This window comes from Mauremys mutica, chromosome 3 (genome assembly GCF_020497125.1).
Source record: "Mauremys mutica isolate MM-2020 ecotype Southern chromosome 3, ASM2049712v1, whole genome shotgun sequence".
NCBI lineage: Eukaryota > Metazoa > Chordata > Testudines > Geoemydidae > Mauremys > Mauremys mutica.
Window position 1 is genome coordinate 188,041,282 of NC_059074.1, and position 26,522 is coordinate 188,067,803.

The following is a 26,522-nucleotide window of genomic DNA, read 5'->3' on the forward strand; positions in this document are numbered from 1 at the left end:
CTGCCCTCCATGGCAAGACAAAATATTTTTTTCTCCATCTTTTTATGGCAGCCTTTCAAGTATTTGAAAATGGCTATCATGTCCCCTCTTAAATCTCTTCTTTTCCAAACTAAACATACCCAGTTCCTTCAGCCTTTGCTCACATGACTTGCATTCCATCCCTTTGATCATCTTTGTCACTTGCCTCTAGAGCCTTTCCAGTTTCTCTATATCCTTTCTATACAGCAGTGACCAAAACAGGACACAGCTGATACTCTAAGTAGAGCAGCAATATTGCCTCATGTCACTTGCATGTTATGCCTCTGTTAATGCATCCCAAAATTCCATTTATTATTTTTTTGCAACAACATTGCATTGTTGACTCATGTTGAGGTTGTGCACCCCCAGATCTTTCTCAGCAGTGGTGCTGCCAAACCAATAATCCTCCATTCTGTATTTGTACATTTGGTTTTTCTTCCCTAAGTGTTGCACCTGACATTTATCTTTCTTGAATTTCATTTTCTTGTCTATAGCCCAGTTCCCCAATTTATCAAGATCCCTTTGAATTTTAGCTTTATCCTCAAAAGTATTTGCAACTCCCCCTAGCTTTGTGTCATCTGCAAAGTTGATCAGTATGCTCTCTAGTCCTACATCCAAGCAGGGCTGGCGCAAGGATATTTTGCGCCCTAGGCGAAACTTCCACCTTGTGCCCTCCCCTTTCTCTCCCCTCATCCTGGAGCATTGCTTATTATAAACTTTCAAAGATGAATGCTGCATAATGTGGCATTGTTCATTAGAATTAATGCAAGGGGGTCAGAGGAGATTATCACAACAGTCCCTTCTGGCCCAGAGGAACCTATGAGCAAGGAGGAGGCTGAGAATACCCCCAGCTTGCAGGGTCTCTAAATTTTCCCAGGCTCTGAGTACTTCACCCTCTGGTGGGGGGTACCCAGGGACAAGGAGGGCAGAGCCAGGCTCTCCCAGGGAGCAGGTGAGGATCTCCCTGGGGATCAGGGCCGGCTCCCTGCATTGGCACAGTGCCACTGGGGGGGTCAGTGTTTGGAAGCGGCACCTGCACCAGCCCTTTCCCCTCCGTCATGCTGCTGGGTTTAGTTTCACTTGCCCTCGCCCCGGGGAGGCAGCTGTGCCTGGCCCCAGGTGCGGCGCGCTGGAGGGCAAACCTCACCTGAGCTCAGGACCACATCCTGCTTCTCCCAACAGCTCTGTCCCTTAGCCGCACTGGTCACCGCACCTGGCCAGCTGTCTCCTCCTTGCTCCACCACTGACCGTCCTGCGTGGCGCCCCTCACTGTGGGGACAAGTTTGTTATGGAGGCCTTGCTCCCTGCCCTGCCCCACTCAGCTGACTCCTGTAAAGCTGGACACCACTTTTTGGCACCCCCAAATCTTGGCGCCCCTAGTCGGCCGCCTAGTTCACCTAGTGGTTACAACGGTCCTGTATCCAAGTCATTAATAAATATGTTAAATAACACTGGACCCAAAACAGATCCAACCCCACTTGCGACCTTCTTTCAATCTGACATTCCATTAATAATTACGCTTTTTGGTTGTTTAACCAATTATGTATCCACTTAATCGTAATTCTACTAAGCCCACATTTCTCCAGCTGACGTATGAGAATGTCATGTGGGACTATGTCAAAAGCCTTGCTTAAGTCCAGGTATATTATGTCCACCGCATTTCCCCCATCCACCAAACCAGTTACCTGTCAAAGAAGCTGGCTTGGGATAATTTGTTCTTAGTAAATTCTGATTATAAGAGAAAATCCAAGCAGCATATATTTTCACTCTCTCACCGGTGCACACCTCTTCTCCTGCAGGGACACTCTTTCATGGTAGCCTCTCTGCCTCAGCTCTCTTGAGAGGGAAGCAGATTCCTTCATAATTAGCTTTCCCTGAAGAAACATGTCTAGGATAACATCAGACCTCTACTTTGAACAGCTGGCCACTGTCTCTCTGCGGCAGCAGCTTAGAGGAAAAGGGGTAGATACCCTTGACTTGACTGTTGGGGGATCAAGTTTCTTAGGAGACAGGATAATACCAGGGTGGGAGCTTGCTAATAGGATCATGAGCTGTCTCCAGTCTAGTGTAGCCAGGGAAGAACTTTTTCTTTGCGTCCTCTTTCCACATAGTAGAGCAAAGAACCACTTACTGGGTGTGTAGCCTTACATTAGCTTCCCATTTGAGCAGAGCTACCACTAGATAAAATCCTATTTTTATTTCTTCAGTTGTCTGTTTATAAACAGACATATGCTTATTTTTAGTCTTTCCACCTTTTCTCCCTATCAAGCAAACATGTTTGTGAAATCCCTCATTCTTTGGAGGAGCACCACGGAATGCACTTCTTTAAGACCCCAATATTATGGTGCAATATGGCAATAGCTATTCAATCATGGGTGAATCTGAAATGAACATAGTAAGGTTAACCCCTTTGAGGAATAAGCTCGTATGTCCAGGAACTAGGGTGACCAAGTGTCCGGTTTTCAACCGGAATACCCTGTTGAAAAGGGACACTGGCAGCTGTGTTGAGCACCGCTGACTGGGCCATTAAAGGTCCTGTCAGAGGTGCTGCAGTGCTAAGGTGGGCTAGTCCCTACCTGTCCTGGCACTGTGCTGTGCCCTGGAAATGGTGGGGAGCCACTGGGCTCTGTGCACTGCCACCTGCTTGGTCGGGGGGGCGGTGCCTGTGGTCAAGAGCAGCATGAGGAGCCTCCTGCCCTGCCCTGCCCCGCCCCATTGCCTACTAGCACCGGACCTCATAGACTTTAAGGTCAGAAGGGACCATTATGATCATCTAGTCTGACATCCTGCTGGCCACTTCCAGGGCACGCGCAACGTGGTGTCAGGACAGGCAGGAAGCCTGCCTTAGCCCTGCTGCGCCACTGACCGGGAGCCGCCCGAGGTAAGCCCACACCCCAACCCCGAGCCCCAACCCCCTGCCCCAGCCCTGAGCTCCCCCCAAACCTGGAACACCCTCCTGCACCCCAAAGCCCTCATCCCCAGCTGCTGCCCCAGCCCAGAGCCCATCCCCCCACCAGAGACCTCACCCCTCCACACCCCAACCCTCTGCCCCAGCCCTGAGCCCCCTCCCACATTCTGAACCCCTAGCCCCACCCCCCAGTGTGGAGCCCCCTCCTGCATCCCAAAGCCCTACCCCAGAGCCTGCATCCCCAGCTGGAGCCCTTACCCCCTCCCGCACCCTAACCCCCTGCCCCAGCCCTGGGAAAGTGAGTGAGGACTGGGGAGAGGATTCAGGGGTCTCGGGCATAGCAATTTTGGGGGCCCCTTCCATAAAAAAAAAGTTGCAATACTATAGAATACTATAGTCTTGTGGGGCCTGGGGCAAATTGCCCCACTTGCCTCCCCCCCCCCCCCCCGGGCTGCCCTGAAAAATTCAGTCTTGCTGTAGTGAATGGACTATTTTAGCAGTCAAAAGATAAACACATAAAAACTTGCTTAAAATTTGGTCCTGTTCCCTATTTAAAATCAACTTCAGCCATATGTCTCATTTAAAACCAAATTCAGCCCTATTCCCTGTTTAAAAAGAGATATTCTATCCTTTTTTATACTTCACTGTAATCTTAAATTGTACAAGTCAAATGTTTACATGATACCAAAACTGGGAGTGATTTCAATGATCTTGGCTTTGGACGGAGTTGTATCCATAAATCTGCAGTTTCTTTTAGTTATATAAGAAAATTATATGGCAAGCTTTTCATTTGAAACCAGTGAAGACCCTAAACCTCAGCTATATATGCAGCTATGCAAGCCTCTACGTGGCTAAATGAGTCACTTCAAGAGTCTATGCAGTCTGACTTGAATACAGTATACAAAAATAGGTGAAGGCTGCATATGCAGTCTTCATTAGCAATGAGTAAGATCCTTGTGTCTTTACTTGTAGTTTCACTTTTGCTTTTGGTTTCCAACAACTATTTTAAATATAGCTCTTCTTTTGCAGAACCTGTTTTCATTTTGTGACATTATCCTTGTTCATCATGAGTCAAAAGCTCAAGAGAGTTTACAGATAGTTTTGGAGTTCAGAGTTTTACATTAAACCCCAACTTTCCACGAATTCGCTGATTTCACAATGCTCATAAAACTGTCCTTATTTCCAAGGAAGTGAATTAAAATCACCCCCAATTCTCATTTTTTTCATAAGAGGAAAAAATCAGCAACACAATCAGAAGTTTTGTTTTTTGGGAAAACATATCATTTCTCCGTATTAAGATTTAACAAGATTTTTTTCATGTAGTTTCTTGCTAATTTTACTCTTTGGTTTCTATAAGGATCCTTCTCCTGCTCCCTTCAAAAAATACTTGTAGTATGTGCCACACCTTACACCTCCTTATACAGTCACCACTGAGGTAAGAATTCGTTACAATGGAGTCCTAGTTACCAACTACGACACTTCTAGAAAGTGTGTGCATTGATGACAGAAGCATCACTCAAAGCTTCTTCCTCTCACCCTGGCTTCCATGGGCTGGGAACATGTGGCCCCAAAACACTTTATTTCATTCTTTAATATTGGTTTAATACTTGGACTATCAAGCTGAAGCGGGGCATGTTCAGAGTGCGTCCGTCAGGGGCGGCTCTAGCAATTTCGCCGCCCCAATCACGGCGGCACGCCGCAGGGGGGCGCTCTGGTGGTCACCGGTCCTGCAGCTCCGGTGGACCTCCTGCAGACGTGCCTGCGGAGGGTCCGCTGGTCGGGGGACGCCTGCGGGAGGTCCACCGGAGCCGCCTGGCTACAGGCAGAGCGCCCCCCCCGCGGCAAGCCGCCCCAAGCACGCGCTTGGCGTGCTGGGGCCGGGAGCCAGCCCTGGTGTCTGTCCAATCTGAGGTATGACACCCATAGGGTGACCAGCCAGCAAGTGTGAAAAATCGGGGCAGGGGTGGGGGGGTGGGGGTAAGAGGAGCCTATATAAGAAAAAGACCCAAACATCGGGACTGTCCTTATAAAATCGGGACATCTGGTCACCCTAGACACCCATTATTTGGCAATCAAGCCCCTTGAACGCCCCTCTCGGGCGGGCGGGCACCTCGCAGTCTCCTGGGCGGAGCTGAGCCTGAGTCTCTCCCGCTGAAACGCGGCTTCTCGCTCACATGCACTTCCCCTGCCTGCCGTCGCCGGGCACCGGGGCGATCCCACAGGAAGCCGAGCCCGCTCCTCCGAGCCACACCCAGCGCGGCCCGCCCGCCCGCCGGCTGCTGCCATTCACCGCCCTGTGACTGCCGGGCCGCGGGCTGCCACGCGCGCCAGCTCCTGGGCGCCTCCGGCCGCTGCTCCTTGGCGCCGCGGCCCCGGGGAGGGCGAGAGGCGCCGGGCTCGGGGCGGGAGCCTGGGCCGGTTAGTCTCTCGGGGAGCTGGTGGGGCTGCGCGGATCGGACCGGCCTGGGAAGAGTCCGCGGCTGCTGCGGCGCCCCGGAGAAGAAGCCCGCGAGGGCTCCCCCAGTAGGTGCAGGGATCGGGAGGGGGGAGAACAGGAGCAACCCTCCGAAACGAGGTGGGGGAGCCGGGGTGGGGGGGCAGGTTGTCGGGGGGCGCCTGGGGCGGCCTGAGCAAGGCTGCAGGGGGAGGGAAGCTGGGGGAGTTGTCGGGAAATCGCCTGGAGTAGGAGCTCCTGGGCAGCCGTTCCCAGTCTGCTGCCATCTCCTTTAGCCGATCTGTTCTGCCTCGGCAGCTGTTAGTCTCCCCGGCTGCGCTCGCCATCCCGTGCGGCTGTGGGGGTGGGCTAAGTGAACCACTCAGGCCAAAGGGGCAAGAGACCTAGCACCAGCCACCTGCGTAAAGTGCTTTGAGAGTGATGTCTGAAAAATCCCCCTTCCAGCAGGAACTAGGTACTGTAAACACTCGGGGCTTGTGTGAAAGTCCCACTTTGCTGTAAATTGCACCGATCCCAATTTATCTAGCTCAAAAGGATAAAGGGCTCCCGCTCAGTCAGGCCTGCCAGTCTTTGAACACCTGGTTCCAGAGTGGGGTCTTGGTATTTCAAACCAGATGTTTAGACCCCCCAAAGCCACCCCTGCTGTTGTATCTCAACTCACTGAGCTTAATAAAGAATGGAGTGCAGAGTCAGGTGGTTGTTCTGGAGTCCATTGATTATTTTTATAATGGTGCATATTCCTAAACTACCAATGCATTGTTTAAAGATTGTACTGTGGACTCATGCCAGGTTGCATGGTTGTAGATTCTTTCAGTGCAACTTTTCTTCCGTCCCTCTGCCTTAGCCGCTCACCGAGTAATAATGTTGCTTGAATGGGACTGTCCCCCTCGTTGTCTAGGCCTTGACTCCACTTGAAGTGGAATAAAACACTACCATTCTCATTTGGTAGCATTTTAATCCTTCTTTGCACAGGGAGAAGGTATTACCCAGGTGCCAGGCTGTGGCGGACTTAACTATGATATTCGTTTTGGAACAAGGGAATTGTAAGATTTCATTTTCTTTTCTTTTCTTTCAAGGTGTGATGCCACCTAAAGGGCGTGGAAAAAGCAAGCTCCCTGTTCCCCTTCCCAAAGGAATGATAATGAAAGACACTGAAGGAAAAGAGTGGAGGTTGGGCAATATAATTGGCCAGGGAGGATTTGGATTGATCTATTTAGGTAAAGCATGAGTGTTAATTACTAGAGTATTTCTGTGAGTGTCTGAACTACTTTATCCTTTAAAACAAAATGGTTAAAAGAAAAAGAAACAAGAGGTGCCAGAATGTGTTTCACTGTCTTAAACAGCACTCAGCTGAATGCTCAGGTTATTGGGAAGTTTTGCTGAAGGAACTGCATGATTCTTTCCTAGATTGTATACTGTTTGTATAACCTGCAGAGTGAAGCATATACCTTGGGCACATGCGAGGCAATACTTGAGTAGAAGATTGCCAGAAAGCACCAATAGTAAGTGCTGTAGGACATGGTGATTCAGTATGTGGCAGTAACTTGAGTCAAAGCAGCAAAGAGTCCTGTGGCACCTTATAGACTCTTTGCTGCTTTTACAGATCCAGACTAACACAGCTACCCCTCTGTCTGTTGAGTCAGTACTGATCAGTGCTCCAAAGTGCTGTTGGGGGCATTGGCTGTTGAAGGTGCCATCTTTCAGCTGAGACATACAATCAAGATGCAGAGCTTTTGGTCATTATATAACTAAGACATTTTATAGCAGCTGAAAATGGTATTCTTCACTTGTCCAAAATTGCATAATATAGCTGCATGCTCTTCAACAGATTTTATCCAGAGGTAGCTGCTTTTCAGTGGGGAATAAGTGAGTCTGATAAATAGTTTGTAAAACACTTTGGGATCATTTTATATATACACGTGTAAATTGCTAACGTTGGTCTCTATAAAAAGAGAAAAATCTGTTTACAAGGCAGCATGATGGACTTTTCCTGTACCCCACACATGCAGAATAAATATGGGAACTAGTCTACAATGAAAATCTGTCAGGAACTACATTGAGCTTGTACCGAGACAGCAGTGAAGAATTAGTCCTGAATAGCAACACTAGTACAACCCATCATCCCAAAAGGCAAACCTGCTCTTCTTAAGTTAGATAGTGGTATGTTAACTAGTGTTTCCAGACTTGGGGTATTAATATTCAGAACCTGCTTATCAAGCCACTTCAATACACGGATTGAATGTGCATTGCACATAAAAAGATCTGTTGTATCTTTTTAATTTTCTCCATTTATTTTGTCATGGAAAGTGTAATTGTTTTTTTTTGTTTGTTTTGTTGGGTTTTTTTTGGCATCCATACTTTGTGCCACTTTATTTTCTTTTTTCCACTCTTTCTGTTTATGTGCTATGATGTTTAGCTAATACAAATTGCTTTGTCAGAAGACGATATGCTAATACGTTTGGGGACAGCACAAGCTTTCCTTGTTGCATGGTTTCTAGACCACTGGAACAAGTCAGTTTTTCATGAGAACAAGCACCATATACAAAATGACTTATTTCTCAGTTCTTTTGTCTTTTTAACTGCAATTTCTTCTGCATGGGTGGATCCTCTCTGCCCATGCAGAGCTGCACTGGAAGCAGAAGCACAGAAGTTTACCCACATGGAGAAAATTGCAGGCTTGGAGCCTTGATGAATGTGGAACAAGTTTTTACTTTCTGTAGGACTTATGGGTGTTTGTTACATCCTATTCAGTCATAAATATAGGCATTTGTATGTGCCACTGTTTTCTTGATAGATGCAGTAGTGTCTCTTGCATTTTTCCTGTTCTATCTGACAGGCAATGTCCTTGTTCCAGATATTTCTTTTGCTGCTCAGGAACAGCAGGGACTGAGCTGAATTCCTCCATATTTTGTCCTTGTGTTTGGTGTGGCGAAGCACAGAGCTGAATAGTGACTGTGCACAGTCGTGAAAACCCATATTTTACTTCTTGGAGACTGGTTCTACCGATGACTGGTATGTTAGTGCTCTAAATAAAATGGATGCCTTAAAACCTTACTGTACCATCAGCAATGGTGGTTGTAAATTATAGCAAAAATCATCCATCTGATCTGCACACTCTGATATCTACAATTTCAGTCACAAGAAACTGAAAAGAAAAACTATGAACAAGACTGCCATTAACCAAGATGTCCTGCTTTCTAGAATGGAAAAGAGGATGGCATCCATTCCACTGTATGGCTGCACAGGGGAGAGGAGGAGAGAGAGAGAGGATTTCATTAGCAACCTAAAAACCACTGCTTCTAATTGCTCTCCATACATTCAGTCCTGTACTACTTGCCAATTCTTTAAGCATACAGAGACAAACTAATATGTGCTTGACACTTCTCCAAAAGATGCCCAGTTTAATCCACATTAAGACATATTTCACCCCAGTCCTTTGCTTCCCTGTATATTCCATTAGTAAAAGAAGAAGCAGACAAACTCTGCTTTAATCCACCACTGTCCAATAATATTCTCTCTTAATATTAATCTTTCTTAATACACTCTTTTGGGAGGTGCTTGATCAGCATCTGTTGCTCAAGGCCAAGAAAAGAAAAAAAAATCCTAGTTGTCATCTCTCTGTCTCTTTCCATTCTATAGAATTCTATTCATAGCCTTCCTAGGGTGAGATCAATAACCAAGGCCCCTCAGAAATGTGCAGTCACAGAAGAGGTGAGGGACAGAGCAGTTTTGATATTTACATTTTTCTTTTGATGTACGTGATATCTTTTATGACCTTCTCTTAAACATCAATCAGTTGCCTTGGAGAGATCCTATGTCTTGAGCAGGGGTAGGCAACCTATGGCACCTGTGCCAAAGGCGGCACACAAGTCGATTTTCAGTGGCATTCACACTGCCCGAGTCCTGGCCACCGGTCCGGGGGGCTCTGCATTTTAATTTAATTTTAAATGAAGCTTCTTAAACATTTAAAAAACCTTATTTACTTTACAATAGTTTAGTTATATATTATAGGCTCATAGAAAGAGACCTTCTAAAAACGTTAAAATGTATTACTGGCACGCAAAACCTTAAATTAGAGTGAATAAATGAAGACTCAGCACACCACTTCTGAAAGGTTGCCGACCCCTGGTCTAGAGCATATACAGGAAGCATTACCATAAGAAAATATACCCCAGCATGAGCAATTGGAATGAAGTCAAGGTGCCTCCTGAAATTGCTAGTCAAGAATTATTTGTTGGGAGGGGGAAAAAGAAAGTAATGGAAGGGGAGGGAAATGGAAACTTACAAAGGTTCCCACAGAGAAGTGAGACTGATTCCTGGTACTCTGATGTAGTGATGAGGGGAAACTGAAGTGAGAATGTGGTTTTGTTTGTTTTACAACACTTTTCTCTGGTGGAACCCAGATTATTCTCGGAGGGCACATGTTTAGAACATCTGGTGCAACAGTGAACAAGGAATAATTCAGTGTAAGTAATTCTCAGTCTAAAGCAAAAAAACATTAATTGTGTACCAAATCTACTAGGGTATTTCCTATTACAGGAAAACCATAAAAGACCTTGTAAATGGTATAGTGTATGCAGATTGGTACATGTTTCATGCAGATTTTACTGGATTTCTTTCTGACCACACGGACCACAGATGACTTCAACTATTGTGGTGTATTGTTGTTTGAATCCCACCATGCTGAGGCAGAGAGCAGCCAGAAGAGTGATATGGAATGATACTAGGGCCCTTGTATATTTTGGTTTTGTGTTCCTAATGAGTATAGCAGAAATAGCCGGAAAAAATACAGCTGTTTGTTAGAATCTTTGCAAAAGTCGTTGTTTGCCTCTGCTTTCTCTCAGAACGGAGACCTGGTACTGGATATGGCACTAAGTTAGAGGCTTGGTTCCCCTTGGAACACAGAAATTAGAAAGAGGAACATAGCAGATTGATTCAGCAGTGCATAAGTCAGCTGAAATAGGAACTGGATCAGATTGACTCTGTGCTGTAAAGAAAGGTCCAAAACAAGGAAGCTTATTTCTCATATTCATTATAACTAGGCCCCTATCAAATTCACGGCCATGAAAAACGTGCTGTGGACTGTGAAATCTGTCTTTTGTGTGCTTTTACCCTATACCGGGGTCCCCAACGCGGTGCCTGTGAGCACCATGGCGCCCGCCAGGGCGTCTAAGTGTGCCCACGTACTGGCCGGCAGACGAGCATCCGCCGAAATGCCGCCGACAAGCAGCGTCATCCATTGATGTCGCTGCCGAAATGCGCCATTTTCGGCGGCATTTTGGTGGCAACATCTCTGGATGACGCTGCTTGTCGGCGGTATTTCGGCGGCGACGTCATTGACATTGCCGCTTCTCAGCAGCATTTCAGCAGATGCTTTTCCGCTGCCACGGTCCTCCATGGCTCATCGTCTGGCACCCGCCGGATGAAAAAGGTTGGGGACCACTGTCCTATACTATACAGATTTCACGGGGGAGACCAGTGTTACTCAAATTGGGGGTCCTGACCCAAAAGGGAGTTGCGGGGGGGGCTAGGGGGCATAAGGTTATTTTAGGGGCTTGCAGTATTGCCACCCTTACTTCTGCGCTGCCTTCAGAGCTGGGTAGTTGGAGAGCGGCCGCTGTTGGCTGGGCACCCAGCTCTGAAGGCAGCGCCTTGCCAGCAGCAGCACAGAATTAAGAGTGGCAATACTATACTATGCCACCCTTCTGTGTTGCTGCCTTCAGAGCTGGGCAGCCAGAGTGTGGTGACTGCTGACTGAGGGCCAAGCTCTGCAGGCAGCAGCGCAGCAGTAAGGGGGGGCAATATCATACCATGCCATCCTGACTTCTGCGCTGCTGCTGGTGGTGGTGGGGGCTCTGCCTTGAGAGCTGGGCTCCTGGCCAGCAGCCGCCGCTCTCTGGCTGCCCAGCTCTGAAGGCAGCGCCGCTGCCAGAAGCAGCACAGAAGTAAGGGTAGCCGTACTACAACCCCCCTTACAATAACCTTGCAAACCCCCCCCCCCCCACACAACTCCTTTTTGGATCAGGACCCTACAATTACAACACTGTGAAATTTCAGATTTAAATAGTTGAAATCATGAAATTTGTGATTTTTAAAATCCTATGACTGGATGACCAAAATGAAGTGTGGCTTTGGTAGGGCCCTAGCTATGACAGGCATTCTGTCTGAAAGAACACCAGCCAGCTGCTCAGTTTGGGCCTGATTCTGCAAAGATTTGAGCACTCTTTAATCCCATTGTCTTTAGTGGTGTTCAAGAGTTCTGAGCACTTCACATGGCCAGTTCCTTAGAAGGACATACTAATGAATAAGTACTAGGTCTCGTTTAGGTAGTCCTGTGTCTGAGAGATGTCTTTTTCACCCCTTTCTTGAGAGGAGTAGAGTTCTGTATGTTGCGGAGTGACTATTAAACTTGAAATGAGGAGCTAATCCAGAGGAAATTCTAGAGAACTGAACAAAATGGGCCACTCAGTGGGATATGCTAGGTTTGAATGTCTGCGAAATGTGAACAGCACAGCTATTTTATAAAAATGAAGGTTAATTTTGCTGGCTGTATCTTTTAATAAGTAGTTTTACAGCAGTAGTATAAAGTTTTTGATGTGCATTGTTACAGCTTAATTCCCCATTAAGTGTACGCCATACTCCATTAAGCTTTAACAATGTACTTGAAAAATTTTATACTACTTCTGCAACATATATTTACCAAAGATGCATTTCCTGGAAGGCTTTGTTCACTAAATCAAAGCTGTGGAAAGCTATTTACTGTCCCTGAGCTCTTGGATTCGATGATGCACTTGGATTCAGCCGTTTAGGAATATGACACCTAATCTTTTCTAAGTAGAAAAGTGCCAGTGTTTGCCCTTTATGCTCTCCTTTTCAGATATTTCTGCCTTCACTTTTAAGTGTCCTGTTTGCTCTGCAACTTCTTTTCCTTCATTGTCTTGCTTCTTCCTCTTAATTTTCACATCTCTCTAGAAGCCCCCTTAACAGCAGAAGTCTTACCAGCAATGTGGTTCCTCCCTATGCTTCTGGAGAGCAGAGCTTCCCTCCATTGCTGGAAGCAATTTGAAACTGTCTAGAAGTGTTCTTCTGAATCAGTTTTAAGCTACTGCTTATGCCAAGGGAGAGTGCTATGGTTCACGAGCCTGTCCTACCTAGGCTGCTCCATATTAGAGTTTTCCTTCTGTTACCTACACTCTACCAATGGCTTACTATGATAGAGCTCAGACAGAATATTCCTGTTCATTTGACGGGAGGGAGAAAAGCAAAGCAAACAGGGAACAATACAGCATTTCCGTGATACAATGCCCAGTTTAAAGTCCTTTAGGGAATAGTGGCAGTACGTGGGAGAATTAAACGAGTTTAGAAGGGTGCAAGTGAGAGAGAATACCAGATACTCATTTATCTTCCTTATCATGGCTAGTGATTGATGCTGGTCTTTACATAAATCATTCTTGATTTCCAATGGCAATGAGTCCTTTATTACACAGTTAGGGCTGAAAATTTAAATGCAGAAACATCACACAATACTCAGTTAAGGTTCCAATATCATTGTTAAGTATGCTTTGCATTTCACCATCCATGTACAAGCTGGAAATTTCCTTCCTCACCTCTGCCAATGCTCATACTTCCTTTGCACATATTCATTAGATGGTTACATCATAAAATAAGTCTTCACTCCCAAGATGAGAGGTGAAGGCATAGCGATTTCTGGTCCATTTCTAGATGGTAGTTAGGAGTAGGGAGGTCGGATGTTACTGTAAGTATAGCTTTTTTTGTATGTGTTAAGATATGGGTAGAAAAGAGGTCCAGCTATAGGCTACTTCCCACATGATTTCCTAAAGGTATAATACTCTACTATTGAGATTCTTATGATAGAGATTGCCAAGGATATGTTGAGTTTGTAGCAAATCATGAGAAAGATATATACAAAGTAAGGAGAAGGAGGAGAATCAGCAGAAATGCGTTCTTTGATGGCCATGAGCATTTACAGATGCAATGTGATATCATGCCATGAAACATGTGTCCCTAATTTGGCATTACATGATAACAGGAGGAAGTTCTGCCCTAAGATATGGCATTTGCTGCAATATGCAGGCTGCCCCTCTAAAACCATTTTTGATTGGCACCTATGCCCTATTGAAACTGGCATAGTACCTTCTGAGTGGTCACAGTGTCAGGCTTGCAGATGAGCAGGAGTGCAGTCATTCTGTAAACCAATGCGTGCATCAAGTTTAAGAGTTAAGGGCCTGGATTCCCATTCAAGAATGCTGAAATGGCTTTTGTTCCTGAGGTTAAAGGATATGTCGTATCTACTCCAGCTCAGAGCTAGATTATCTTTGAAAGTCAGACAGTGTCTTCCATAGCTCTGGAAGGCAAAATTTTGGCTCTGGTGAATTAGGATTAAAGTTTCATGAAAAAATGACAGAAATTATAATAAAATTTTCACCAGAACTGTGTTGTACTGGAAGCATTTGCAGATGCCCCACTAAATAATTTTGCAGTGGAGCTCAGTTTTCTGCTGAATAGCTTAGCCAGGTGCCATGGAATCCAAATCCACAAGATTCTACTTTAAATGCCTGTGTATCTGCTTAATAGAACCCCAAATTCAGAAAGGAAGACTTGAGAGAGACCATTTCCAAAGGCTTCTCAGAAATTAGTCTATCCAGAAAATGGTAGAGCATGGGATAAAATCATGATCACCGAACAGAGAAGTCCTTCCTCAGGAAACTTAGACTGTAAGGACTTGAAGAACTGAAATGATCAATTCCATGAGATATTGAAAGAAAACAAAAGGGGAAAAATACAAAGGGCTCTATTAAAACTAGATGTTTCTGCATGGCATTCTGATATGTAATAACACAATAATTTAACAACTGTAGATGGTAAATATTTAATCTTTTTAATGATTGCCACCATTGATTGCTTTTATTTATTATCAAGCCAGTGTTCTGAAAATGATTCTTTAGGATGTTTATATAAATTAAAACTTTCTTTACATTAAATACAGTGAGTGAAATCCTGGCCCTGTTGAAGTAAATGGCTAAATTCTCATTTACTTCAATGGGGCCAGGATTTCACTAGTCTTTTCATTACTTTAACATAAACTAATTTGCAGTTCTTAGCCCTAGCTTTTGAGTACCATGTTAATTTTTGAATAATAGGTTTTGTTTTATTCCTGCATAAACAGAGCTGAGAGGACAATACCACTACACATTTTCATATCCTCTGGAAAACTAGGCAAAAGATAATAAAAAGGTTTCTTGAGCTAATTCATGCTTCCAAAATGAGCTTTTATCTCCCAAATATCCAGCAGCAGCATAGAGACCAGCTGTGGACAGGAACAGGGATATTTTTTCTAACTGCCAAATACACTGCTTTTCTTTTCCACTGTGTAAACTTTATCTACAAACTGATTTTATGAGAACCATTGTGAATACTTCACAATATTCTGAACATGACTACCACAAATTAAACTGCTAAAACTAAAGCTGGCACATTTGAACTGGCAAATGAAACTGGCATGTTTCTTTGTCACACTGAATTCAGTTGTGCTATGCAGTCCTAGGGAATTGCAGTTCATCCAGAAATTCTGTTGTTACCTTGTCATATTTAAACACAGAAAGACTGATTAATTAAGATTGTGGTGCAAGCCAACAAACTTTATGAATTCATAGTTAAGGCTGATGTTGAGATCTTAGCCCAGCCTGCTGTCGCTGGGCAAAGCTAGGAAATTCTGGACATGAGTTAATTCTGCATTGCCTAAACACAGTAATTGGAAATTGTGGTGAAGAATGTAGACTTTATTTCAACTTGTATAATATATATATTTTTAAATTTAGCTTCTCTTTCCCTCATAGACTTTAAGGCCAGAAGGGACCATCATGATCATCTATTCTGACCACCTGCAAGTTGCAGGCCACAGAACTTCGCTCACCCATTCCTGTAATAGGCCCATAAACTTTGGCTGAGTTACTGAAGTCCTCAAATCTTGATTTAAAGACTTCAAGTTACAGAGATAGGGCCGCCCAGAGGATTCCGGGGGCCTGGGGTCTTTGGCTGTGGGGGGCCCTTCCGTTCCGGGACCCGCCGCCGAAGTGCCCCGAAGACCCGTGGCGGGGGCCCCCCCGCCACCGAATTACCGCTGAAGCGGGACCCGCTGCCGAAGTGCAGCCCGGTCTTCGGCGGTAATTCGGCGGCGGGGGGGCCCCCACCGCGGGTCTTCGGGGCACTTCGGTGGCGGGTCCCGGAACGGAAGGGCCCCCCGCCGCCGAATTACTGCCGAAGACCGAGCTGAACCGGAGCGGAAGGACCCCCCGCCGGCGAAGACCGGGAGCGGAAGAAGCTCCTGGGCCCGGCCCCGCAGGAGTTTTCCGGGCCCCCCGGAGCGAGTGAAGGACCCCGCTCCAGGGCCCCTGAAAAACTCTCGTGGGGGCCCCTGTGGGGCCCGGGGCAAATTGCCCCTCTTGCCCCTCCCCTCCCCCCGGGCGGCCCTGTACAGAGAATCCACCGTTTACCCTAGTTCAAGCGAGCAAGTGACTTGTGCACCATGCTGCAGAGGAAAGTGAAAAAACCCTGGGGTCTCTGACAGTCTGACCTGGGGAAAAATTCCTTCCTGCCCCCAGGTATAGTGAGCATAAGAAAAAAAGAATAGCCATACTGGGTCAGACCAAAGGTCCATCTAGCCAGTATCCTATCTTCCAATAGGGACTGGCGCCAGGTGCTTCAGAGAGAGTGAAGATAAGAGGGCAATTTATTGAGTGATCTATCCCCTGTCATCCAGTCCCAGCATCTAGCAGTCAGATGTTTAGGGACACCCAGAGCATGGATTGTATCCCTGACCATCTTGGCTAATAGCAATTGATGGAACGATGTGTCAATGTGGATAAATCTTGCATTTGGGGGAGATCTTCCCTGGGACACCTGGGAAAGAATTCGCTTCAGTAACTCAGAGTCCTCCCCCTTTGGTTTACCATCTCCGGCCACTGGAGATATCTGCTAATAGCAGTTGTGGATAGGCCATATGCCATTTTAGGCAATCTCAACATACTATCTCCTCCATAAATTTATGAAGATCAATTTTAAAACAAAATAGGTTTTTTACCCTCTCCTCCTGATGTGGCCCTGTATGCTTCAGTGACATCCAAGGGAACAGAGTTCTCTCGGAGTCAGAAAAAAATAGACTCCTATTGTGCAAAGGGATTCTGTTTTGTAGCCTGTGATTGGCAAATGTGTTCAGTTAGTGTTTTGAATTTTCTTGCACTAAGAGGCACAATCACTGGTCTCCCCTTTGTATGAGTTATAACTGCACTCTCCACAACTCAGATCAGTGACTAAATAAATAATTCCAGGGTGGCAATGAAGGCTCATGGGCCAGATTAAATTGAAATAGGGAAAGCAGACAACCCCTTCTGGCAGCATGACATAGGGCATAACTACTAGAGTCTCTTTATCATGACAGCAGATTGACAGGAAGCATACATAGAGACCCAACTGACTTGAATGATTTAGGAAAGAGAAAACAGATTAGTCTATTTTAATGTAACATAGTTTCACCAAAGTTTGGTGTGTGTGTGTTAGAGGTGCTCTAGTGGCTCTGTAGTTAAAATTGGGTTGACACATTCCACTGAAAGTACAGTAGAACCTCAGAGTTACAGACACAGGAATGAAGGTTCTTCTTCGAGTGATTGCTCCTATGCATTCCAGTTAGGTGTGTGCGCGCCGCGTGCACGTTCGTCGGAAGATTTTTATCCTAGCAACACTCGGTGGGTCGGCTGGGCGCCCCCTGGAGTGGCGCCGCTATGGCGCAGGATATATACCCCTGCCGACCCATCCGCCCCTCAGTTCCTTCTTACCGCCCGTGTCAGTCGTTGGAACAGTGGAGCGCGGCTTAGCTGACCTCCACTTCCCTAGCTACTCGTAGTTTCTCTCGTTAAGTATATAGTTCAGATGTTTATAGTTGTAGTTAACTTTATTTGTTTGTAGTATAGTATAGTGTATTTATTTCACAGGGGTTCGGGGTTTATCCCCTTCCCCTCACCCGGTGCCGGGTCCGATGCCCGGTCCACAGGGTTTTATAATGCTCGGCCGGCCACAAGCCGATGCCGACGAGATCCTCTCCTAAGTGCCTCGAGGGATCTCACCTCACAGATAAGTGCCGCATTTGTGAGGCCTTTAATCCGAGAACAAAGGGGAGCGGGACTTTCGTCTCAAACAGCTCCTGAGGGAGGCAGCTCTTGCTCCTCTGCTCTCGGCGCCGAGCGCTGGTTAGTCTTCAAGGAGCGCTCCCTCGGCACCGGATCGCTGGTACCGCCAAGGCCTCTCGGCACCGGCCGTCGCTGGCTTCCACTCGGCATGGATCCCTCTCCTGGAGGATGAAGAGGCACAATATCCTTGCTGCGTCCGAGCCGCCTGCTCCGCAGCCGAGCGCTATGCTCAGTCGGATCGCCCGGCACCGATGTCCGCCATGGCACCGACAATATCCGCACCATTAACTCCGGCCAGGCAAGAGCCGTCGAGTCCGGTGCTGGAAAGCTCCCCGTAAGGACCGTGGTCGAGCTCGCTATGAAGCTGCGTCCGAGCCGCCTGCTCCGCAGCCGAGCGCTATGCTCAGTCGGATCGCCCGGCACCGATGTCTGCCGCGGCACCGACAATATCCGCACCATTAACTCCGGCCAGGCAAGAGCCGTCGAGTCCGGTGCTGGAAAGCTCCCCGTAAGGACCGTGGTCGAGCTCGCTATGAAGCTGCGTCCGAGCCGCCTGCTCCGCAGCCGAGCGCTATGCTCAGTCGGATCGCCCGGCACTGATGTCTGCCGCGGCACCGACAATATCCGCACCATTAACTCCGGCCAGGCAAGAGCCGTCGAGTCCGGTGCTGGAAAGCTCCCGGGTACGGACCGTGGTCGAGCTCGCTATTAAGCTGCGTCAGAGCTGCCTGCTCCGCAGCCCGAGCGCTCTACTACGTCGCACTGCCCGGCACCGGTACCTGCTGCGGCACCGACATTATCAGCACCGTAGACTCCGGCCACGCAAGAGCCGTCGAGTCCAGCACCTGAACGCTCCCCGGTACGAGCTGTGGTCGAGCTCCCTATTCCCTCCACGCCGGAAACATTTCCACAGCGAGGGAGTTGATGGCAAGGGCAGAGCCTGCGCAGCTTTAACCCCCGGCACCGCCGGTGTGGGTTATATTGTCTATCGGCAAGCCTGTCTTGCTCACGCCACCCGGCGTCGGCACCGCATAGCGGCACCGTTCACGATCGCGGTCCCGCAGACGTTCTCGGTCCCGTCACCGATCGAGGTCCCGACGCCGCTCGCAGTCTCGGCACCGTTCTCCATTTCGGTACCAGTAGTACTCGCAGCACCGGTCAGCGTCCCGTTCGCCGGCCCGGTACACTCAGCACCGATCCAGCTCCCGGCACCGCCCCAGGCACCGGGACACCCGTAGCCACTCCTGATCATCGAGCCTCGCGTTCTCGGTCGACCGCCCGGCACAGCTCCGGTGGCAGGTCCCGTTCTCAGTACCGGTATGTCTCCCGGTACCGATCCCCGGTGCCGCGTCGAGCGACGTCAGTTAGAGAGGGAGACTCTACCAAGGGCTTTTCAGCTCCTCCAGGGCCATCCAGCCACGCATCAGTGTTGCCCCGTGCGGACACTTCATATGCGCAGTACTCGGTTTTCTGATGTGCCCTCCAGAGTCTTCCAGGAGACCTATCAGTGGTCATTCTAGTCACCTTGGGCGTACTACCACGCCAGAGGCATACCGGTGGTCCCATCTCGCTCCGTTCCGTCGGAGCTCTGGGTGCCAGAGGCAACAATTAGCCGTTCCCCTCCGACCGGTACAGAGCTAGCCCCGGTTCAGCCACCGGGCTCCCAGATCCCAACGGATCAGGTGGTCGTCCAGGAGCGCGAGCTCACACAGGACCCGCTTGTACCTGGCCTTTCTTCTTCCTCCTCCCCAGATGAGGCGGGGGCAGGAACATACCGGTACTCCTCGGGCCCTCCTCTGATCGAAATGCAAGTACATGGTATCCTCCAGGGGGTACGAGTACCTATATGTACATCTCCCCCCCCGCTCCCTTGTCGTCCAGTCCCTCAATGGGACGGAACGCCATGGCCAGCAGGCACCAGCCCCTAAATACAAGGAGGCTAGGCGAATGGTCTTACTGGGCCGTAAGATGTACTCGGCGGGAGCCCTGCAACTTTGTGTAGCAAACTACCAAGCCCTGCTTAGCCGCTACTATGGGTGGCGGTGGGCAAATTTACAGTGTCGGTTCTTCAGAACTCCCGTCAAAAGTTCGATGCCCTGGAACAAAGGAAGAAGTTGGCGAGGGCTTCCCTCCAGGCCTCGTTGGATGCAGCTGACTCCGCTGCCACGACTCTGGCCTCGGGTGTTGCCACGAGGCGCATTTCATGACTCCAGTTATCGAGCCTTCCCTCGCAGCTGCTGCACACTATACAGGACTTGCCCTTCAATGGCAAAGGCCTGTTCTCTGAAAAAACTGGCCCTAGGCTGCAAAGCCTAAAGGGCAGCAGGGTCACTTTGCGCTCTCTCTCGGCATGCACACGCCGGTGCTTCAGCGCCGACCTTTCCGTCCCCAGCCTCACCGCTCTTACCCTGCGACTAGACAAAGACAGGACTTTGCCAGCAGGCGTCGCTTATGCGGTCGTAGGCGTCAATCAGGACCTCAAAGGAGCCAAAATTGCGCTCCTTCTAACCACCAATGGGACAAAAGCCTACCCATCCTCATCCCTCTTAGGGACCCCTCTCACGAGCGATTCCTCTTGCAAGAGGTGCGGACGCTCCTCTTCATCGGAGCTATACAGGAGGTATCTAAGGACGAAACCTAATCCCCTAGGCGAAGGGAGGTCTCAGACCTATCCTAGACCTGCGGGACCCCAATAAGTTCACGATGCAGATAATTTCCGCATGGTACCCAATGGGGACCGTCATCCCATCCTTGGGTCCCGAAGACTGGTATGCCGCCCTCGATATGAAGGGCGCGTATTTTCATGTCGCCATTTCTCTTCCACACAGAAGGTACCCCTGGTTTGGGGCCTACTGTCGTTTCCAGTATACGGCCCTCCCGGTTGGCCTCTATACAGCCCAAGTGTATTCAAAGTGCAGGGCTGTAGTCGCCGCCTCTCTTCGCCACCATCGGATACACGTTCTCCGTATCTAGACGATCGGCTCATTCGAGGGACCACCGGGCCCAAGTTACCAGTCATGTGGGCATCGACACGGACCTATTCCTGTGTCTAGGCCTGATGATCAATAGAATAATCCACTCTGATTCCCACACAGGGAATAGAATTCATTGGGGCCATCCTGGACTCCAGTCTCGCCAGAGCCCTCTTACCTCAGCCTCGGTTTCAGGCGATGGTAACAATTGTACAAGGTCTACGGACCTTCCCGACAACTTTGGCTCGCACTTGCCTAGTTTCCTGAGTCACATGGCTGTCTGCACGTTTGTTTCCAAACATGCCAGGCTTCGCTTCCGTCCACTTCAATCGTGGCTCACCTTGGTGTACCACCCGGGCAGAGATACCATACTCATGGTCGTCTCGTTCCCCCTGAGCATCCTAGGCTCCCTCGACCGGGAGTCAGCGCCCTCCCTGGTGTATCCAGGGATGCTGTTCCATTCACCCCTCGTTTTCCCTCGTGACAGACACCCCATCTCTCGGCTGGGTGCTCACCTGGGTCAGTTTCGCACTCATGGCCTTCGGTCGGCTCAAGAGCTGGCCTTGCACATCAATGTCCGAGAGCTGAGAGCAGTCTGCCTTGTATACCAGGCGTTTCAGCTGGCGGATCGCCTCAGCAGATCCTTCCTGTCTCACAAGTGGTCGTTTCCTCCGGACATTATCCATTCCGTTTTTCGGAAGTGGGACTTTCCCCGCATAGCCCTCTTCGCTCTTGCGAGAACGAAAAGAGAGAGAAGTTCTCTTCATTCCAAGGCCTCTCCCCAGGCTCGATCTTGGAGGTGTTTTCTGATGCCGTGGATGAGCCATCGGCTGTACGTTTTTCCACTGTTCCAGCTGGTTCACAGGGTCCTGCTGAAACTCCGCAGGGACAGAGCGCACCTGCTCATGATCGCTCCAGCGTGGCCCAGGCAGCACTGGTACACCAGGTTGCTACCCCTTTCGGTAGCCAACCCTATTTCCCTGCCTCTTTGCCCAGACCCCATAGCGCGGGATCACAGCAAGCTTCACCACCCAGACTTGTAATCCCTGCACCTCACAGCATGGCTGCTGCGTGGCTGAACCGATCCGAGTTACATTGTTCTGCCTCGGTTCTACAGGATTCTCCTGGGTGGTAGGAAATCTTCCACTCGGTTAACGTATCTGGCAGAGTGGAAGCGTTTCTCCTGCTGCTATGTAACGCACAATGTTTCTCCCGCCGAGGTCCCGATCCATTCCATCTTGGTCTACCTCTGGTCTCTCAAACAGCAGCACCAGGCGCGGTCCTCCTTAAGGGTACACTTGGCAGCCATCTCTCCCTTCCACCCAGCGGAGAGTGGCCACTCCGTATTCTTACACCTTGTGGTTTATAGGTTCCTCAAGGGCTTGGAGCGTTATACCCCCCCCCCCCCAGTTGGCCCCCGCCAAAACCTGGGTCTTCAACCTGGTTCTAACCAGTTTTATGACTGCCCCATTCGAGCCACTGACAACATGCTCGCTGACACCTGTCCTGGAAGACAGTTTTCCTTGTAGCCTTTCTATCGGCCAGAGGAGTCTCCGAGCTTCAGGCTCTCACGATGGACCCACGGTATACTGTGTTCCTCAAGGACAAGGGCAGTTGTTACCACATCCAACCTTCCTCCCTAAGGTGGTGTCGGCCTCTCATATCAACCAGGACATCTTCCTTCCGGTCTTCTTTCCGAAGCCACACTCATCGCAAGGAGAGCAACAATTGCCCTCCCTAGACGTCCATAGGGCGTCCGCAATCTATATCGAGCGGACAAAGCCCTTTTGTAACGCCCCCAAACCTTCATCGTACCGGCATACCGGACGAAGGGCATACCTGTCTCCTCCTAGAGGATTTCATCTTCAATGACGTTGTGCATCCGCACCTCCTGTGTTTTGGCCCATGTTCCATAGAACCAGCTTACTGCACATTCCACCAGAGCTCAGGCTTCTCTGCTGCCTTCCTGGCTCACATACCCTTTCAGGGGATGTGTCGTGCAACTACCTGGTCCTCGGTCCACACCTTTGCCTCATTGGTCCAAGAGTCCAGAGCTGATGCAGCCTTTGGCTCAGCAGTTTTGCATTCTGCAACATCTAACTCCGACCCCACCGCCTACGTAAGGCTTGGGAATCACCTAACTGGAATGCATAGGAGCAATCACTCGAAGAAGAAAAGACGGTTACTCACCGTTGTAACTGTTGTTCTTCGAGATGTGTTGCTCCTATCCATTCCAGACCCGCCCTCCTTCCCCACTGTCGGAGTAGCCGGCAAGAAGGAACTGAGGGGCGGATGGGTCGGCAGGGGTATATATCCTGCGCCATAGCGGCGCCACTCCAGGGGGCGCCCAGCCGACCCACCGAGTGTTGCTAGGATAAAAATCTTCCGACGAACGTGCACGCGGCGCGCACACACCTAACTGGAATGGATAGGAGCAACACATCTCGAAGAACAACAGTTACAACGGTGAGTAACCGTCTTTTATTTGTCACTCTGAAATGTTTGTAACTCTGAACAAAACTTTATGGTTCTTTCCAAAGTTTACAACTGAACATTGACTTAATACAGCTTTGAAACTTTACTATGCTGAAGAAAAATGCTGCTTTTAACTATCTTAATTTAAACGAAATAAGCACAGAAACAGTTTCCTTGTCAATCTTTTATTCAAACTTTCCCTTTCTTTTGGTCATGTACGTTTAACACAGTACTATGCTATATTTGTCCTTTTTTTGGTCTCTGCTGCTGCCTGATTGCATACGTCTGGTTCCAAATGAGGTGTGTGGTTGACTGGTCAGTTTGTAACTCTGGTGTTCGTAACTCTGAGGTTCTCCTGTAGGATTAATACATACAAGTATTATTAAAATAGGTTGAAGTTTTTTTAATTTTGAAATTTGGACAAAATTTCAAAAAGAAAACATTTCTAACAGTTTTGAGAAAATGTCCCCTTCCCCTCTCCTCTCACTCCCTCCCCCCCCTTTTTTTTGTTTTGACTAAGGCTACATGTTTTGCTCTTTAGTTGCAATTATATTTACTGTAGGGGGAAGTTTCATCACCATCTCTCTGATTTTACAGCTTCCTCTCATGTTCATATTCCTGTAGAAGATGATGCTGTGCATGTAATTAAAGTGGTAATGTTCATATCTCACTTCTAAATTATTTAAAGTACTAGCATTTTCTCTTGCATTTTCTATTTATTCTTATTTTGAGCATTGAGTTGCATTGCATGTTTTTTGTGTGCCATTCTTCCATCATCGCAAAATTTGTTTGCTGGAGGAATGTTCTGTGCTTCCATTACTAACCATGGACATTAGAAAGAGGGGGGAAAAATCAGACTACATATTTAAGAATATACAGTGATTGAAGTTAAAATGTATTAATTAAATTTCCTGAATAGTACTTGCGTTAGTCTGTATTACATGTTTTCTTTTGGGTATTTGCAGTGAACAGCTTGTTTTGCCAACAAAAGTTATTGGTTTTTAAAACAATATACTGGCTATATTTTATGTAAAATAACTTTTGTCAAATGTCATACTGTATTTTTTTTTTTTAAAGTAGATTTTAACCCAATTGGAACTTCCAATCTGTTATTTAGGAACTTTTTTTTTCCTCCTCCAACTCACTTTATCACACCAAATTTATTTGTTCCTTTATAGGAATATCTTGAGAATGGGCCTTTGTTTTCTGAATTAAAGTTTTACCAGAGAGCTGCAAAACAGGAGCACAGTAAGTAATATCAGCAAAACGTAATAAAATGAAAAGGTAATTTTTTCCAATTAGATCAATTGATATCTTGAAGCTTTTATATCAAGCATAATTCAGACAGTGGAACTGATTCTGATCTGGTTTACACTAGTTTTATTCGCACGGGTGTAAGTGAAAATAGAATCAGGACTAGTAGGGTGACAAACCTGAGGGAGAACTAGCCTCTCTCCATAGTCCATATTTTAGGATATGGACAGCAACATTGCAAGGACTACTTAGTAAGGCTAGTACTGCCAATAACTGTTCCAGGAATGAAGTTACTCACATGCTTAAGTGTTTGCAAGATTTAGTAGTAATTTAGGAACTGAACCTGCAAGCTCTTTACTCATAATAGCAGTCCCAATGATTTCAAATGAGCAAAAATTACACATGTACTTAAGTATTCTGCTTGATTGAGGCCTAATTACATATTTTGTTGATCCACTGTTTATTCAAGAAGGTAAATTCAAAAAGTAAAGTTTTTAAAGGATCTAGTTTTTCTCAGCTACTGATTGGATTCCTATTGTGTTGTTATGACGCAGAGAAGCATATATTAAAGGAACATGGAGCTTTACTTTTGCAGAAAGTTACTTGCTGAACTTTTTAATTGGGCTGTTAGGTAAAATAGTTACCTGTATGTGTTTTCATTTTAACAACAAAGATTCTAATGATAGTTTAATTACAAAAGTTAAACTGTAGATTTTCAAACTACCTTAAATTCTGGCTTATCTATTATTATTTTGACAGTCAAAAAGTGGATGACGCTCAGACAAATAGGATTTTTAGGAATTCCGATGTTCTGGGGAACAGGCTTGGCTGAATACAATGGAAAAAGGTAATAACAAGGTGAATTGGAGTCAACACTGCTGGGTTCATAGTTGCCCGAAGATCTATTTTCAATTAAATGAAGGATGTTTTGAGCTTGTTGATATAAAGCTGTCTGTGTCCCTGCTCTTACTAAGTTTCCTCACTTGTGCATTTTCTAATAGGTATAGATTCATGGTCATGGAAAGATTAGGGGTAGACCTGCAAAGAATCTTAGACAATGATGGACACCGGTTTAAAAAAGAAACAGTTCTGCAACTTGGGGCCCGAATGGTAAGTGCAGAGGGGAAGGAAATGGGCCTATTTTTAATGTATCGAACTCTCCTAATGTATCTGCTCTTTGTGAAATGCTGAGATCTATTTTGGTCGCAAGTCAGCATGAAGTTGCATAGATACTTAAGTATCATCCTGAATCAGGGTCCTAATTTTCCTCTTCAAATTATATTTTTATGAAACAGAGTGTTAATGATTAGGAATGGAAACTAGATCCTCTTTACGCTAGATCTCTGTGGGCCTGAGCCAGAGCTCATTGAAGTGAATAGAAAAACTTCTATTGACTTCAGTGGGCTTTGGATCAGGCTCAGTAACAGGACATAAGACAAAATGTTCAAATATGGATGCCTAAAGTTAGGCACCTACACCCGTATTTGGACATGCCAGCTAAGTGGTCTTATTTTCAGAGATTTTGAAGGTGCGTAATGTTCATAGAATCATAGAATATCAGGGTTGGAAGGAGCCTCAGGAGGTCATCTTAGTCAAACCCCTGCTCAAAGCAGGACCAATCCTCAATTAAAACATCCCAGCCAGGGCTTTGTCAAGCCTGACCTTAAAAACCTCTAAGGAAAGAGATTCCACCACCTCCCTAGGTAACCCATTCCAGTGGTTCACCACCCTCCTAGTGAAATTTTTTTTCCTAATATCCAACTTAATCCTCTCCCACTGCAACTTGAGACCATTACTCTTTGTTCTGTTATCTGGTACCACTGAGAACAGTCTAGATCCATCCTCTTTGGAACCCCCTTTCAGGTAGTTGAAAGCAGCTATCAAATCCCCCCTCATTCTTCTCTTCTGCTGACTAAATAATTCCAGTTCCCTCAGCCTCTCCTCATAAGTCATGTGCTGCAGCCTCCTAATCATTTTTGTTGCCGTCTGCTGGACTCTTTCCAATTTTTCCACATCCTTCTTGTAGTGTGGGGCCCATAACTGGACACAGCACTCCAGATGAGGCCTCACCAATGCCACATAGAGGGGAATGATCACATCCCTTGTTCTGCTGGCAGTGTTCCTACTTATACAGCCCAAAATGCTGTTAGCCTTCTTGGCAACAAGGGCACACTGTTGACTCATATCCAGCTTCTTGTCCACTGTAACCCCTAGGTCCTTTTCTGCAGAACTGCTGC

General features: G+C 47.3%; 1 protein-coding gene across 4 annotated transcripts in view; it reads left to right on the plus strand.

The window, feature by feature from the left end:
- The first annotated feature begins 5,192 nt into the window (after positions 1 to 5,192).
- VRK2 (VRK serine/threonine kinase 2) overlaps positions 5,193 to 26,522 on the plus strand; it is a 75,540-nt gene continuing 54,210 nt past the window's right edge. The window contains exons 1-6 of one of the 4 annotated variants that reach the window (XM_045009461.1): positions 5,193 to 5,449; positions 6,458 to 6,598; positions 23,629 to 23,684; positions 24,210 to 24,279; positions 25,045 to 25,132; positions 25,287 to 25,395. In XM_045009461.1, the coding sequence (XP_044865396.1) occupies positions 6,463 to 6,598; positions 23,629 to 23,684; positions 24,210 to 24,279; positions 25,045 to 25,132; positions 25,287 to 25,395 (459 nt within the window). In that variant the 5' untranslated portion in view covers positions 5,193 to 5,449; positions 6,458 to 6,462. Of the gene's footprint in view, positions 5,450 to 6,457; positions 6,599 to 23,628; positions 23,685 to 24,209; positions 24,280 to 25,044; positions 25,133 to 25,286; positions 25,396 to 26,522 lie in introns of those variants that run through there. The other 3 variants (XM_045009462.1, XM_045009463.1, XM_045009465.1) reach the window with 3 other exon arrangements.